We start from the raw sequence: 13,110 nt of genomic DNA, 5'->3' as shown, positions 1-13,110 counted from the left end.
ATCTGACCATATCTGAGATGGAAGGGCTAAGGGCTGTAATAACCCAGCCGAATGCAAATTGGATGACTTCTGTTGTTGACAAATTGTGCAAGATTCAACAAAGTCTCGGATAGCAGATTTCATGCCACGCCAATAAAATTCACTGCGAATGCGATGCAGCATTTTCTGGATGCTTTTATGGGTACTATTATGTATTTCTGCAATGATAGTAGGAATTAGTGGAGAAGTTGATGGAAGGAAAACCCGCTGATTGTAATGAATGAGACCATTGGATACCGACCATTCTGAACCGAGCTCACCATCTTCAACTTGGTGCTGTAACTGACTAAGAGAGTCAGTGGTGTTTGTTATGGAAAGTCAATCACTATATTATTTCTCTGTATATTTTGTATTTTGTATTCCTATTTAGGATTTCTTATTTAGGATTTCTTCCTAATTAGTAGAACACAATTATAGGAATCAATTGTATATATATACCCATGTACAGATTAATTGAAATTAATGAGAATCATCTCTTTCTACATGGTATCAGAGCAAGTCATCAATCTAGGGTGACTATTTGTTCTCACTACCCAGTTTAGGAGAGACCTTGGCCGCCGATCGGCCGTTTCAACCCCGTTCAACATCGCCGGCGTCGTCTCAACCCCCTCATTCCACCACTGTGTGTTGTTGCCTGATCCAGTATAACCATTAAAGGACTTCTGAGATTTGGCTCTCAGATCTTATTTTGGTATTTGCTTGATTTGTGATTTTGGGTTATTTTGCTGCTATAAGCACTTTGGATTAGCGTTTCGGTTAGTTTTCTTTGTCTCAACAAATGGCAGACAATAAGAATGTTATTTCTGATGTGATTCCGGTGATGACTAAGATTACGGAACACAAACTTAATGGTTCGAATTACAGGTGGAGTAAGGCATTAGGGTCTATTTGCGTAGCATTGATAAGGATGATCACCTTACTAAAGATCCACCCACTGATGATACACGACAAACTTGGCTAAGGGAGGATGCTCGGTTATTTTTGCAGCTTCGGAACTCGATTCATAGTGAGGTAATTAGTTTAATTAATCACTGTGAATTTGTTAAGGAATTGATGGATTACTTAGATTTTCTGTATTCTGGTAAAGGGAATATCTCCCGTATTTATGATGTTTGTAAGGCATTCTACCGTGCTGAGAAAGAAGATCAGTCTCTCACGGCTTATTTTATGGATTTTAAATGGGTATATGAGGAACTTAATGTATTGTTGCCTTTTAGTCCTGATGTGAAAGTTCAGCAGGCCCAACGGGAGCAACTGGCTGTTATGAGTTTTCTTGCAGGCCTTCCTTCAGAGTATGAGGCGCTAAATCTCGGATCCTCTCGATTACGAGATTTCCTCTTTGCATGAAACGTTCACATGGGTCCTTCGTACAGAGAGTGCTCAATCTTCACAGCCTGCCAGTAGTGCTCTTATTAGCCGTAATCCAAATGGACAACAGGGTAATAGAAGAGGAAGTAGAGGAGGAATTACGAACAGCAATGTAATCGGTGTAATGAAGAAGCTAGTTCTAATCAGGACTCAAGAGGAGTCATTTGTTATTATTGCCATGAGCCTGGCCATACAAAATATAATTGTCCGCAACTTCAGAGAAAAAATCAGCGATCATAGATGGCAAATATGGCAGCAGAGAATTCTATAGTATCTTCCTCTGAGAAAACTATTTTGGTATCTGCAGAGGATTTTGCACAATTTTCCCAGTATCAGGCATCTCTAAAGCCTACCAGTTCCCCTGTCACTGTGATCGCTGAGTCAGGTAAATCCACTACATGCCTTGTGTCTTCTTCATCCAAATGGGTTATTGATTCTGGTGCGACAGATCACATGACAGGTAATTCTAGTCTTCTATCTGCTTTTCAGTCTAATCTCACTTCCTCTACTGTTACTTTAGCTGATGGTTCTACTTCTTGTGTCATGGGTTCTGGAACTGCGAACCCGACTTTGTCAATTTCTTTGACTTCTGTTTTGTGTTTACCAAAATTCTCTTTTAATCTACTTTCTGTTAGTAAACTTACTCGTACCTTAAATTATTCTGTTTCCTTTTTTCCTGACCAGTGTTTGTTTCAGGATCTTACGACGAAGCAGATTATTGGTAGAGGACGCGAGTCAGGTGGTCTCTACATTCTGGAAAATCATGTACCGCGGTCGCTTGTTTGCTCCAGTACCTTAACACCTCTTGAAGCTCATTGTAGATTGGGTCATCCTTCTTTGTCTACCATGAAGAAGCTGTGTCCTCAATTTCAGTCTTTATCAGTACTAGAATGTGAGTCGTGTCAGTTTGCAAAACATCATCGTTTGCCTTCTGTGTCTAGAGTCAATAAACGGGCTTCATCTCCTTTTGAGTTAGTTCATTCTGATGTTTGGGGTCCTTGTTCTGTTACATCTAAAACTGGATTTCGTTATTTTGTTACTTTTGTTGATGATTACTCTCGTGTTACCTAGTTATATTTAATGAAGAATCGTTCTGAATTGTTTTCTATCTTTTGTGCCTTTTGTAATGAAATCAAAACTCAATTTAATATTTCTGTGCGCATATTAAGAAGTGACAATGCCAAAGAATACTTTTCAGCACAATTTCAGCCTTATATGACACAAAATGGCATTTTTCATTAGTCTTCCTGTGTGGATACCCCATCCCAAAATGGCGTGGCCGAAAGGAAAAATCGTCATCTTCTTGAGGTAACTCGTGCTCTTCTTTTTCAGATGAAAGTACCTAAACACTTTTGGACGGATGCAGTTTCTACAGCATGTTTTTTTATCAATCGTATGCCGTCTTCTGTCCTTAATGGGGATATTTCTTATACTACTTTGTTTCCTACAAAATCTTTGTTCCCTATTGAACCCCGTATTTTTTGTTGTACCTGTTTTGTGCGTGATGTTCGTCCACAGGTTACTAAATTGGATCCAAAATCTCTCAAATGAGTCTTCCTTGGATACTCCCGGCTCCAAAAAGGGTACCGTTGTTTCTCTCCTACTCTTAATCGTTATCTTGTTTCTGAAGATGTCATATTTTTTGAGTCCACTCCATTTTTTCCTCCATCATCTGTGTATGAGAGTCAGAAGGAGGAGGATAATCTCTTAATATATACTGTCCAACCAATGTCTAGTCCTTTCCCTTAGCCTGTTCCTTCTGTCTCTAGACCTACTCGACCTCCCGTTGTTCATGTTTATTCCAGGAGATTGGAGATTCCTGACTTAGATCCTCCACCAGCTACTTCGTTGGGAGATCCTGTACCTCATACTGATCATGATTCTGATCTAGACTTACCCATTGCTCTTCATAAAGGTAAACGTTCATGTACTTACCCTATCTCTTCTTTTGTTTCTTATAATCAATTGTCTTCTTGTTCTCGGTGTTTTGTTACTTCTTTAGACTCTGTTCCTATCCCTAATACTGTTGATGAGGCATTGTCTCATCCTGGCTGGTGTGATGCTATGAAAGAGGAAATGGAGGCTTTAGATGCTAATGGTACATGGGAACTATTGCCTTTGCCCACTGGTAAGAAAGCTATTGGTTGCAAATGGGTATATACAGTAAAGGTAAATCCTGATGGTTCTGTGGCTAGGTTAAAAGCACGCCTTGTAGCAAAAGGATATGCTCAGACATATGGGGTTGATTACTCTGATACTTTTTCTCCTGTAGCTAAACTTACTTCTATTCGCTTGTTTATCTCTTTAGCAGCTACATATGATTGGCCCCTGCATCAATTGGATATCAAGAATGCTTTCCTTCATGGTGATCTTCAGGAGGAGGTGTATATGGAGCAACCACCTGGGTTTGTTGCTCAGGGGGAGTTGGGTAAAGTTTGTAGGCTTCGGAAGTCTCTTTATGGCTTGAAACAAAGTCCTAGGGCATGGTTTGGGAGATTCAGTGAAGCGATGAGAATTTGGTATGCAAAAGAGTAAGTGTGATCACTCAGTATTTTATAGGCAATCTGAGGCTGGTCTAATTCTCTTGGTAGTCTATGTGGATGACATTGTCATCACTGGGAGTGACTCTGTAGGTATTTCATCTCTTAAAACCTTCCTCCAAACTCAGTTTTAGACCAAAGACTTGGGATTGCTAAAGTATTTCTTGGGTATCGAAGTTATGAGAAGTAAGAAGGGTATTTTTTTGTCTCAAAGAAAATATGTCCTCGATCTATTGACAGAGACAGAAAAATTAGGTGCTAAGCCTTGTAGCGCACCAATGACTCCAACTTTACAATTGTTAGCAGAGGATAGTGAGTTGTTTGAAGATCCAGAGAGATACAGGAGATTGGTAGGAAAATTGAACTACCTTACAGTCACTCGTCCTGACATTGCTTATGCCGTTAGTGTGGTAAGTCAGTTTATGTCTTTCCCAACTGTTGCTCATTGGGAAGCCTTGGAACAAATCTTGTGTTATCTGAAGGGCGCTCCAGGAAGAGGTTTGCTATATAGTAATCATGGGCATTTGAATGTTGAATGTTTTTCAGATGCCGACTGGGCTGGATCTAAGGTTGACAGGAGGTCAACTACTGGATATTGCGTTTTTATTGAAGGAAATTTGGTGTCTTGGAGAAGCAAGAAGCAGAGTGTAGTTTCTCGATCTAGTGCTGAATCCGAATACAGAGCCATGGCACAATCAGTATGTGAGGTAATGTGGATACTTCAATTACTAGATGAGACAGGTTTTAAGACCTCCCTGCCTGCAAAATTGTGGTGTGATAATCAAGCTGCTCTTCATATTGCTTCTAATCCGATGTTTCATGAGCGGACTAAACATATTGAGATTGATTGTCACTTTATTCGTGAAAAGATTCAACAACAGATCATCTCAACAGGACACATCAAAACTGGAGAGCAGTTAGGAGATATTTTCACAAAGGCTCTGAATGGAGCTAGGATTGACTACATTTGTAAAAAGTTGGGCATGATTAACATCTATGCTCCAACTTGAGGGGGAGTGTTATGGAAAGTCAATCACTATATTATGGAAAGTCAATCACTATATTATTTCTCTGTATATTTTGTATTCTGTATTCCTATTTAGGATTTCTTATTTAGGATTTCTTCCTAATTAGTAGAACACAATTATAGGAATCAATTGTATATATATACCCATGTACAGATTAATTGAAATTAATGAGAATCATCTCTTTCTACAGTGTTAATCTCAGCTCGAATAGCTTCCAATAATGACATTATTGGTTACGAAATAGCCATTAAAGTGCATTGTTCTTCATCTCGCCGAGATAGTGCATCAACCACAATATTTTGTTGCCCAGCTTTATACTTGACTCAAAAATCAAAACCAACTAATTTGCTGAGCCAGTGCTGCTGTGGCGAGGTAGTAAGCCATTGCTTAAGCAAATATTTCAAACTATAATGATCAGTTCGGATAAGAAACTGCCTTCCCCACAAATAAGGGGGCCAATGAACCACCGCATTGGCCAAACCAATTAATTCTCGCTCATATGCAGCCAGTTTATGGTGTCGGCCAGCCAATTTGCGACTGAAAAAAGCAATGGGGTGGCTGCTCTGTTGAAGAACTGCACCGATTCCTACACCCGAGGCATGACATTCGACTATAAATTCACCATTAAAATTAGGGAGTTGAAGAATAAGGGCGTGCGACAATGCAGTTTTAAGTGCATCAAAGGAAGTGGCAGCCTCAGCAGTCCAGTAAAAGCTATTCTTTTTTAACAAACTCGTCAATGGGTTAGCGAGCTATCCATAATTACAAATAAATTTTCAGTAATATCCTACTAGCCCAAGAAACCCTCGCAATGCCTTAATAGAAGTAGGTGGTGGCCAGTCCAGGATGGCTGAAATCTTAGAAGTGTCAACTGCAACACCAACAGCACTAATGACATGATCAAGATAGGCCACTTGCTCTTCACCAAAGGAACATTTGGATCTTTTAAGGAATAATTGGTGAGAGCGAAGTAACTGAAACACTATACGGACATGTTGCAAATGGTCTTCCCACATTTTGCTGTAAATCAAAATATTATCAAAGAAAACTAGAACGAACTTGTGTAAGTAAGGCTGAAATACCTCATTCATTAATGCCTAGAAGGTGGATGGAGCATTGGTGAGGCCGAATGGCATAACCAGAAATTCGAAGTGCCCATGATGAGTGCGAAAGGCTGTTTTCTCTACATCTTTAGCCGCTATACGGACCTGGAAATATCCCGATTTCAAATCTAATTTTGTGAAGTACCGAGCACCAAGGAGTTCATCAAATAACTCATCCACTATTGGAATCGAAAACTTATCTTTAATTGTTTTAGTATTAAGCTCCCGGTAGTCGACACAGAAATACCATGTGCCCTCCCGTTTTTTAACAAGCAAAACTGGTGATGAGTAAGGGGAATGACTAGGGTGGATGATTCCTTGGCTTAGCATTTCCTCACACTGCTTCTCAATTTATTCTTTCTGAAAATGAGGATATCTGTAAGGCCAGACTACCACAGGTGCTGAACCCAGAAATAAGAATATACGGTGATCACATGAACGAATGGGAGGCAAGCCTTTGGGTTCTTAAAACAAATCAGCAAATTGTTCAAGAATTCCCTCCAATCCTTCTGCTTGCTGTGCATTCAGAAGTTGTAGTCTTGGTTTATGTCCAGGTTGGAGCCCCTGCAAGGTGACCTGTCTATTTCCCAATTCGAAACACATAGTGAGAGTTGAAAAATTCCACCAGATAGGGCCCAATGTCATCAGCCATCATACACCTAAAACCACATCAAATCCATCTAGTGGGATAACATATAATTCGATAGGGAAGTGTTCACCAGATACTTGAATAGTCTCCTTGCACGTGCCCATACTAGGAATCTTTTCTCCATTTGCCACTACCACTTGTAAAGCACTTTGAGAATCCAAGGTTGCTCCCAATTTTTGTGCCATAATTTTGCTGATGAAGTTATGGGTGCTACTTGAATCGATTAATATTGTGACTAAACAACCTCTGATGTTGGCTATTAAGCCCCAGTCCAGAAAATAATCCTTCACATAAATTTGCATCTACAAATAAAAGAAGAAAAGTCTAATGAGTACAAAGAAGAATAAGATATGAGAAAACCGCACACCCAGAACCTCTGTATGATCCATCCCCAGAGGTGTAATGCCACAGACAACAGGCTCTTTAATCTGAAATGTTTTACAAACAAAACTAGATCATTAACCATTGACCTCATTCTCTATTTCACTTTATAATATTCATAAAGGAAAGCTTTACAAAATAAGAATTTTCTCAGTTGTCAGCCTATCACACATTTCTTGGAAGTATATGTCAAAAGGCCAATAATTGGTGTAAGCTCTACAATAATCAATATACTTGAATCCAGGAAGAGAGCATACCACATTTGTTGAATCCTTTCTTCCTCCGAGACCAACTTCAATTATGGAAACATCAACCTGTTAAAAAGAAAGGAAAAGCAGAATGAAAAACTTAAAAGGACCCCTTATTGCTTAGTCAAAGTGAAATAGGTATGATGTTGATCAAGGATTTAAAAAATTTTGCATAGAATTCAAGGAAAAAAAATGTAGCGAGGACATGTTAATGCAGCACTGGAAGTATAGGAATTATAGTATCTTTTAGGAATTTTATTCTTATTAGATTTATTATTATTATTTTAGTTTAAGTTTGTTTAGGATTTCTAATTAGTATTTTATTGCTTTAGGTTTCTAATTGTAATGTAATTAGGGTAGCAAAACTCTACAAATAGGACCCATGGTTTCTACATAATTGGCTTTGCTTATTATGATATTATTAACAATTAAATAAAATTATTTGAAACTTTTTTCTCTTGGTCTTGGTTTCTTTCTTGGTTTTACATCAATTTGGTATTAGAGCCTTCAAAATCCACCCCTTCCTTCTACTGTTTCCCTTTGAAATTCCTTAGCCTGCTAATAAAAAAACACAGAAAACAAACAGCACCATCACCCCTCCTCCCTTCACCAGCCGCCACCATCCAGCCTTCAAAACCCAGCACTGCCACCACCAAAAGAACACCCAGACTAAGGCAACTTGAGCAGTACAACTCCGGCTGTCTAGGAAGTGGGAATCTTAGAAGGTGATGGTAATTCTTCTGTCTCCTGAGTCATATAATCTTCCAACTGCTCCATCAACTTTAAAAAAAAAAAAAAAAAAAAAAAAAACCCTCCTAGATAGCCTTATCCTATGAATTAGCTATAGTAGATAATGTTCTTGGCATTTGTCAATATACACAGAGATCCTGTCATTAAGTCTCTTTTAGTCAGAATGACAAGCATATGCAAAGAAAAGTTAAGAGACAGGACTAATTGTGCTACTACCTGATTGTTTCAATTAACAATGAGGAAACTTACTATTAACTTCATTTTGCATGTTAAAAATTCTGTTGTCAACCTGTTCACAGACAAATATTTTGAATGCTAAGACTGTGAGGAATTGAAATAGTGGGGGCATTGGCAGGTCTGTTCCTGAAATCAAAATTTCAAGAATTAAGTAGCAGCCACTACCATTTAAAGATTGCACAAATATCAAATAATTATTGAAAATAATGAAAGATGTGAAATGAAACCTTCAACTGATTCCAACAATCCCAAAAATACAATAAAAATTTATCTTCAGATATGTCCAATATGCAAAAGCAATTCATAGCCAGACACAAATCAATACCAATGAAAAACAATCGAATTAACAAAGAAAAATAGTTTAGACATTGATCAGCTATCCATAGTCCAAACCTAACAGCTAGCATGTATCTGAATCATATGAATGAACTAAACTTCCATATAACTTAAAGGACTATAATTGTAGCCCCCAAATAGGTTGAATACCTATGTCAAAATTGGTTTTGATAATTCCATAAAACCCAAAATTTCTCTCATATTTGACAGTGGAAAGAGTCAAACTCAAATGAAACCATTTGAAGTGCAAATTAATTGTGTAATATCACAATAGATACCAAACATGGACATAATAATGGACATAACAGCTGTTAAACAAAGGTTTTTTGGGGATACTTGTACCATTATCCCTATTACCCAACATTAACAGGCATGTTTCTTTTGATTTGTTAATGGCCATTACCACTGTAATGTAACAATAACAGCTGTTATTTGACCATTACCCTTTCTGTAAGGGATATTACCACATAAAAGTGTTAGTAGTATGCCCTAGAGCATATCATTTTGCATGTATCTTGTACATATTTAATTAATAAAAGGCAATTTTACTTTTCCGTTTATATAATATATTTATGTGTAATAGAAAATGTCCATTAATATTTTGTTAGAAATTATATTATTAAGTTATTAAGAATATGAGTGACAGTATTTCTAGTACAAAGTATCATAAATTGGTTCATAATCGAGGATACTTCACAAAGGACATGACTTATCCAGAAAGATTATAATCATATTTGTTCCTAAGGTATTTATATGAGATATAAATAAGATGGAGTGGTGAGTCTCACATCTACACAAGTTAATCATTATTTAAAATGTGATTTAATTGATTAATTAAAGAGTTTAATTAATTAATTAAAGAGGTTTGGTTTGTAATAAGATTGCAAAGTCTCTAGCATTACTTGAAACTAAATCTAGATTATTGGATGTATAGTATAAATTAAATTTATATTTAATTTGATTAAATATGAATTTAATTATGAGAAATTAATTAATAGAGATTAATTAATTAATTAATTTATATTTGATATAAATTAATTTAAAGAGGAGAAATTATGATTTTGTGTTGAGAACTCAAATTAAAGAGTAAGGGCAAATTGGTCTTTTCATATGGTGACATATGACACCATGAGATGGTGATACATGGCACCATATGATCTTGCCACTTGTCTTCCTGTGATGGAAGACCACATGTCATGATTTAAATGGAACTTGACACTTGGCTTCATAGGATTAAATCAATTAATAACAAGATGGGATCTTGTGATGACATTTGGCAAGGGAGTTAGGGTTTGACCTAAGTATATAAAGAGAGGTTATAAAGAAAAAATCAGCCACTCCTCTTTTTCTCTTATATGGGACGGCACAAAGGTCTCTCCTCCTCTTCCCTTAAATTTCCTCTTGAATTAAATTATTAGAAAGTATTTCTAACACCAATACATTCATACAACCTTCATAAAGCATAAACCCCATCTCAAAATTGGTTGACAAGGCTTGAGAAGGAAATCTAGGGGCTGCCACTGCTACTTTGGTGTGTGCTTGTGGTGGACAAACTAGAGGGACAATATTTGGTCCTAAGAACATTCTAAGATTGCATCAATTGTGCATCAAGAGGTTAGTACCTAAAAATCCCTCTTTTAGTTAGAGTTTAATTGAATTAAATGTTAATTCATAATCTTTAATGGCAAATAAAATTTTTAATGCATGCTAAAATATGTTTTGGTAGCAATTGGGCATTGAAAATTGATTAAGTTCATAAAATACTTGGTATGGTGCATGTAACCTTAGAAAATTTTTGAAATTCAAGATTCTAATGTCCAATAGTCACGCTTCCACTCCTTCAAAAAGAAGATATGTTAGCAAGCATCAGGAGAAACTGCCCACAATCCAAGCTAAAGACTTATTTCCTCCACACATCTGCTTTTTATTTTTATTTTTTTTGCTTCAACCAATTTGAAAGTAATGCCACATTTTACTAGGCATCAAGGGAAAAGGCATATAGAAAGGAGAATTCTTCATATTTTCTTTTTGTTTTTTTTTTGGTTACTTATACTTACAAAAGTTTTAGTTTATGTTGTAGTTAATTTTAGTTGATTCTATTGATATCTATTATTTTACTGCATTTTGCAATTTTTTAGCAATAGGTCATTACTGTTATGTTACAGCCTTGACAGTCCCATTTCCACTACATGCTACCATGACTGTTATCAAAGCCATGCCTGCAATTAAAACCAATGATTCCAAAAAGAAGAAGCTTCTAGTGCCTCTAATAAAACTAGAAAAGTTTGAAGGAGCATTTGATGGTCCAATGATCATGAAATAACCAGTCAGTTAACATAGCAATTAAAGATCACAAATTTTTCTTCCATCTCATCAGCATTTGATCTTCATAACTCCATAATTTAGGGGACATGTCCTTAGAGAACTATTTTTTGTTGTTATTGTAAAACTCAATAACTCATTATCATGGTTTTTATTCCAGGCATGGAAGTAATAGATTTGAATTTTTCTTTTTTCTCTTTTCTTGTTTTTCCCTGTATGGGACCCGCAGGGGGGGGGGGGGGGGGGAGGTTGTGTTATAAATTCAAACACTAAGCCATCTATAAGGAATCTTTCTCTCATGTCAATTAGGTGAGGGGAAGTAAATAATCCTGTTCGAAAGCCACATTCTCATAAAATAGCTTCAAAGAATGTGCACGTTGAACCGTGAAATAAAACAATCAAAGGAAAACAAACCATGTTAAAGAATGAGTGCTATCAAATACCATTGGCTTTTCAAATTTTAATACACTTTTAACAATATAAGCCTCAGATCAAAATCTGATAGCATAATCACGGGTAGAAGCTGTGAAACTTATATTGATATTTCCTCTTCTTTTCTTTTTCCTTGTGTGTGTAGAACATCGAGTTATTGAAGTAAAAGTGCACCTATTTCCTTCAGCATGCTCATGTGACACCAAACAATATTTTAGAACAGACACTGTTTGGGACACGGACAACAAAAAAGGTTTGATCTAAATGTTAAAGTGAGATTTAAATGACATGTCAGCAGGGTGTAAATTGTTGTCTACAATCTAATCAATTTACTAAGAACACATTTGAAACTGGGATGGGACTGTACCTTCCCTTTTGTTCCAGCTACATGGATAATCTTGAGCTCAGGTATATGCTCTTCCAAGTTGAGTATTTGTAAAGAAACACACATGCTATCTTTCAATATTCAGGCAATTTCATTTAGGACAACAAAATAACAAAGTTTAATAATTTGCCTATCTGCCGGGCATTACCAATAAGAAACTTCAAAGGGCATTTTTCCCTGATATAAGCAGGAAACAGGTTCATAGTAGAGATGAAAAACTAAAGGAGCACTTGAATGCCATGTACAATGTCGATAAATAAAACTAATCAAGCATAATGATTCAACCAAAAGAATGGAAACAGGTAATAAAAACACCATAAAAGGTAAAGAAGCATCGACTGACTTGTACAGAATAAAAGATTGTTGCCCCTTGCTTATATACCCTTTGCAAAGCAAGAATGTTATCGTGTTACCTTAAGATACATCTGCATCCTGTCCAATTTTCCATATTTGCCACCAATGGATGAGGGGGTTCCACGTTTCTGACGTGTAATAAGGGAGGAAAGTGCTTCCATGGCAGTTCCGTAGGAGTTTGAAAGAGGCAGGTCCTGCAAAGAATCTTTGACAGCCTCATTGCTTTTTGTTTTTTCCATGACTTGAGATGACATCTTTTGATACTTAAAACCTGAAATGTGAACCAACAAAGAAATTTTGAAAACTCATATCAAACCTTTCATCCCCTGAATCAATACTAGGGCCACCTCATGTGATCTTACTTTGTTTTAAAGTTCCTTTAGTTATAGTATTTATTGTTCAAGTATTCAGTTTTGAATATATAAAGTACATAACTTTGATTGTACCTCTTGCTTGGAAATGAAGTTTCCTGTGCTCAATCAGATCATGTGTGCCCACAAAAGCTGGCTGAAAAGAATACTTCCATGGTGCTCTGGTAGAAAATCGATATTCTCTCTCATGGAAATGTGAAACTCTAACTATCCCACACTTCAGATCATTGTTCATAGGAAACATTAACCCTGCTGCAAAAACAGGAGTCAATCTTTAAGCACTGTGATCTCTCCCCAACTCCACATCTTTATCTAAACATAGTATCTGACTAGCAAAAACAGACTGAACCAATGGTAGAACTCCTTAGGGAGATTTCCTAGAAGGTCGCTGCAACTTAGTAGCAGAACAATGTAAAACTCGATAAGTGGGGGAAAAATCCTCTCATCTGCCACAATCAAATTACACTTTCTCTACCCCCAGTTCCTTACTAGTCAATCAATCCTCAAATCAGCTAATACAACTTACAGAACAAAGAAAGCACTAAGTGCATGTTTGGTAGGATGTAA

General features: G+C 36.8%; 1 protein-coding gene across 1 annotated transcript; it reads right to left on the bottom strand.

Moving 5' to 3' along the window:
* Positions 1-12,028: 12,028 nt before the first annotated feature.
* Positions 12,029-12,870, bottom strand: LOC131178656 (uncharacterized). Its single transcript, XM_058143941.1, has 2 exons — positions 12,619-12,870; positions 12,029-12,443 (listed from the first exon to the last, which is right to left on the bottom strand). Exons 1-2 carry the CDS (start codon positions 12,785-12,787, stop codon positions 12,220-12,222), a joined length of 393 nt encoding a protein of 130 aa, XP_057999924.1. The 5' UTR covers positions 12,788-12,870; the 3' UTR covers positions 12,029-12,219.
* Positions 12,871-13,110: the final 240 nt, after the last annotated feature.

This window comes from Hevea brasiliensis, chromosome 3 (genome assembly GCF_030052815.1).
Source record: "Hevea brasiliensis isolate MT/VB/25A 57/8 chromosome 3, ASM3005281v1, whole genome shotgun sequence".
Classification (NCBI taxonomy): Eukaryota; Viridiplantae; Streptophyta; class Magnoliopsida; order Malpighiales; family Euphorbiaceae; genus Hevea; species Hevea brasiliensis.
This window is presented reverse-complemented; position numbering and strand designations above follow the sequence as displayed.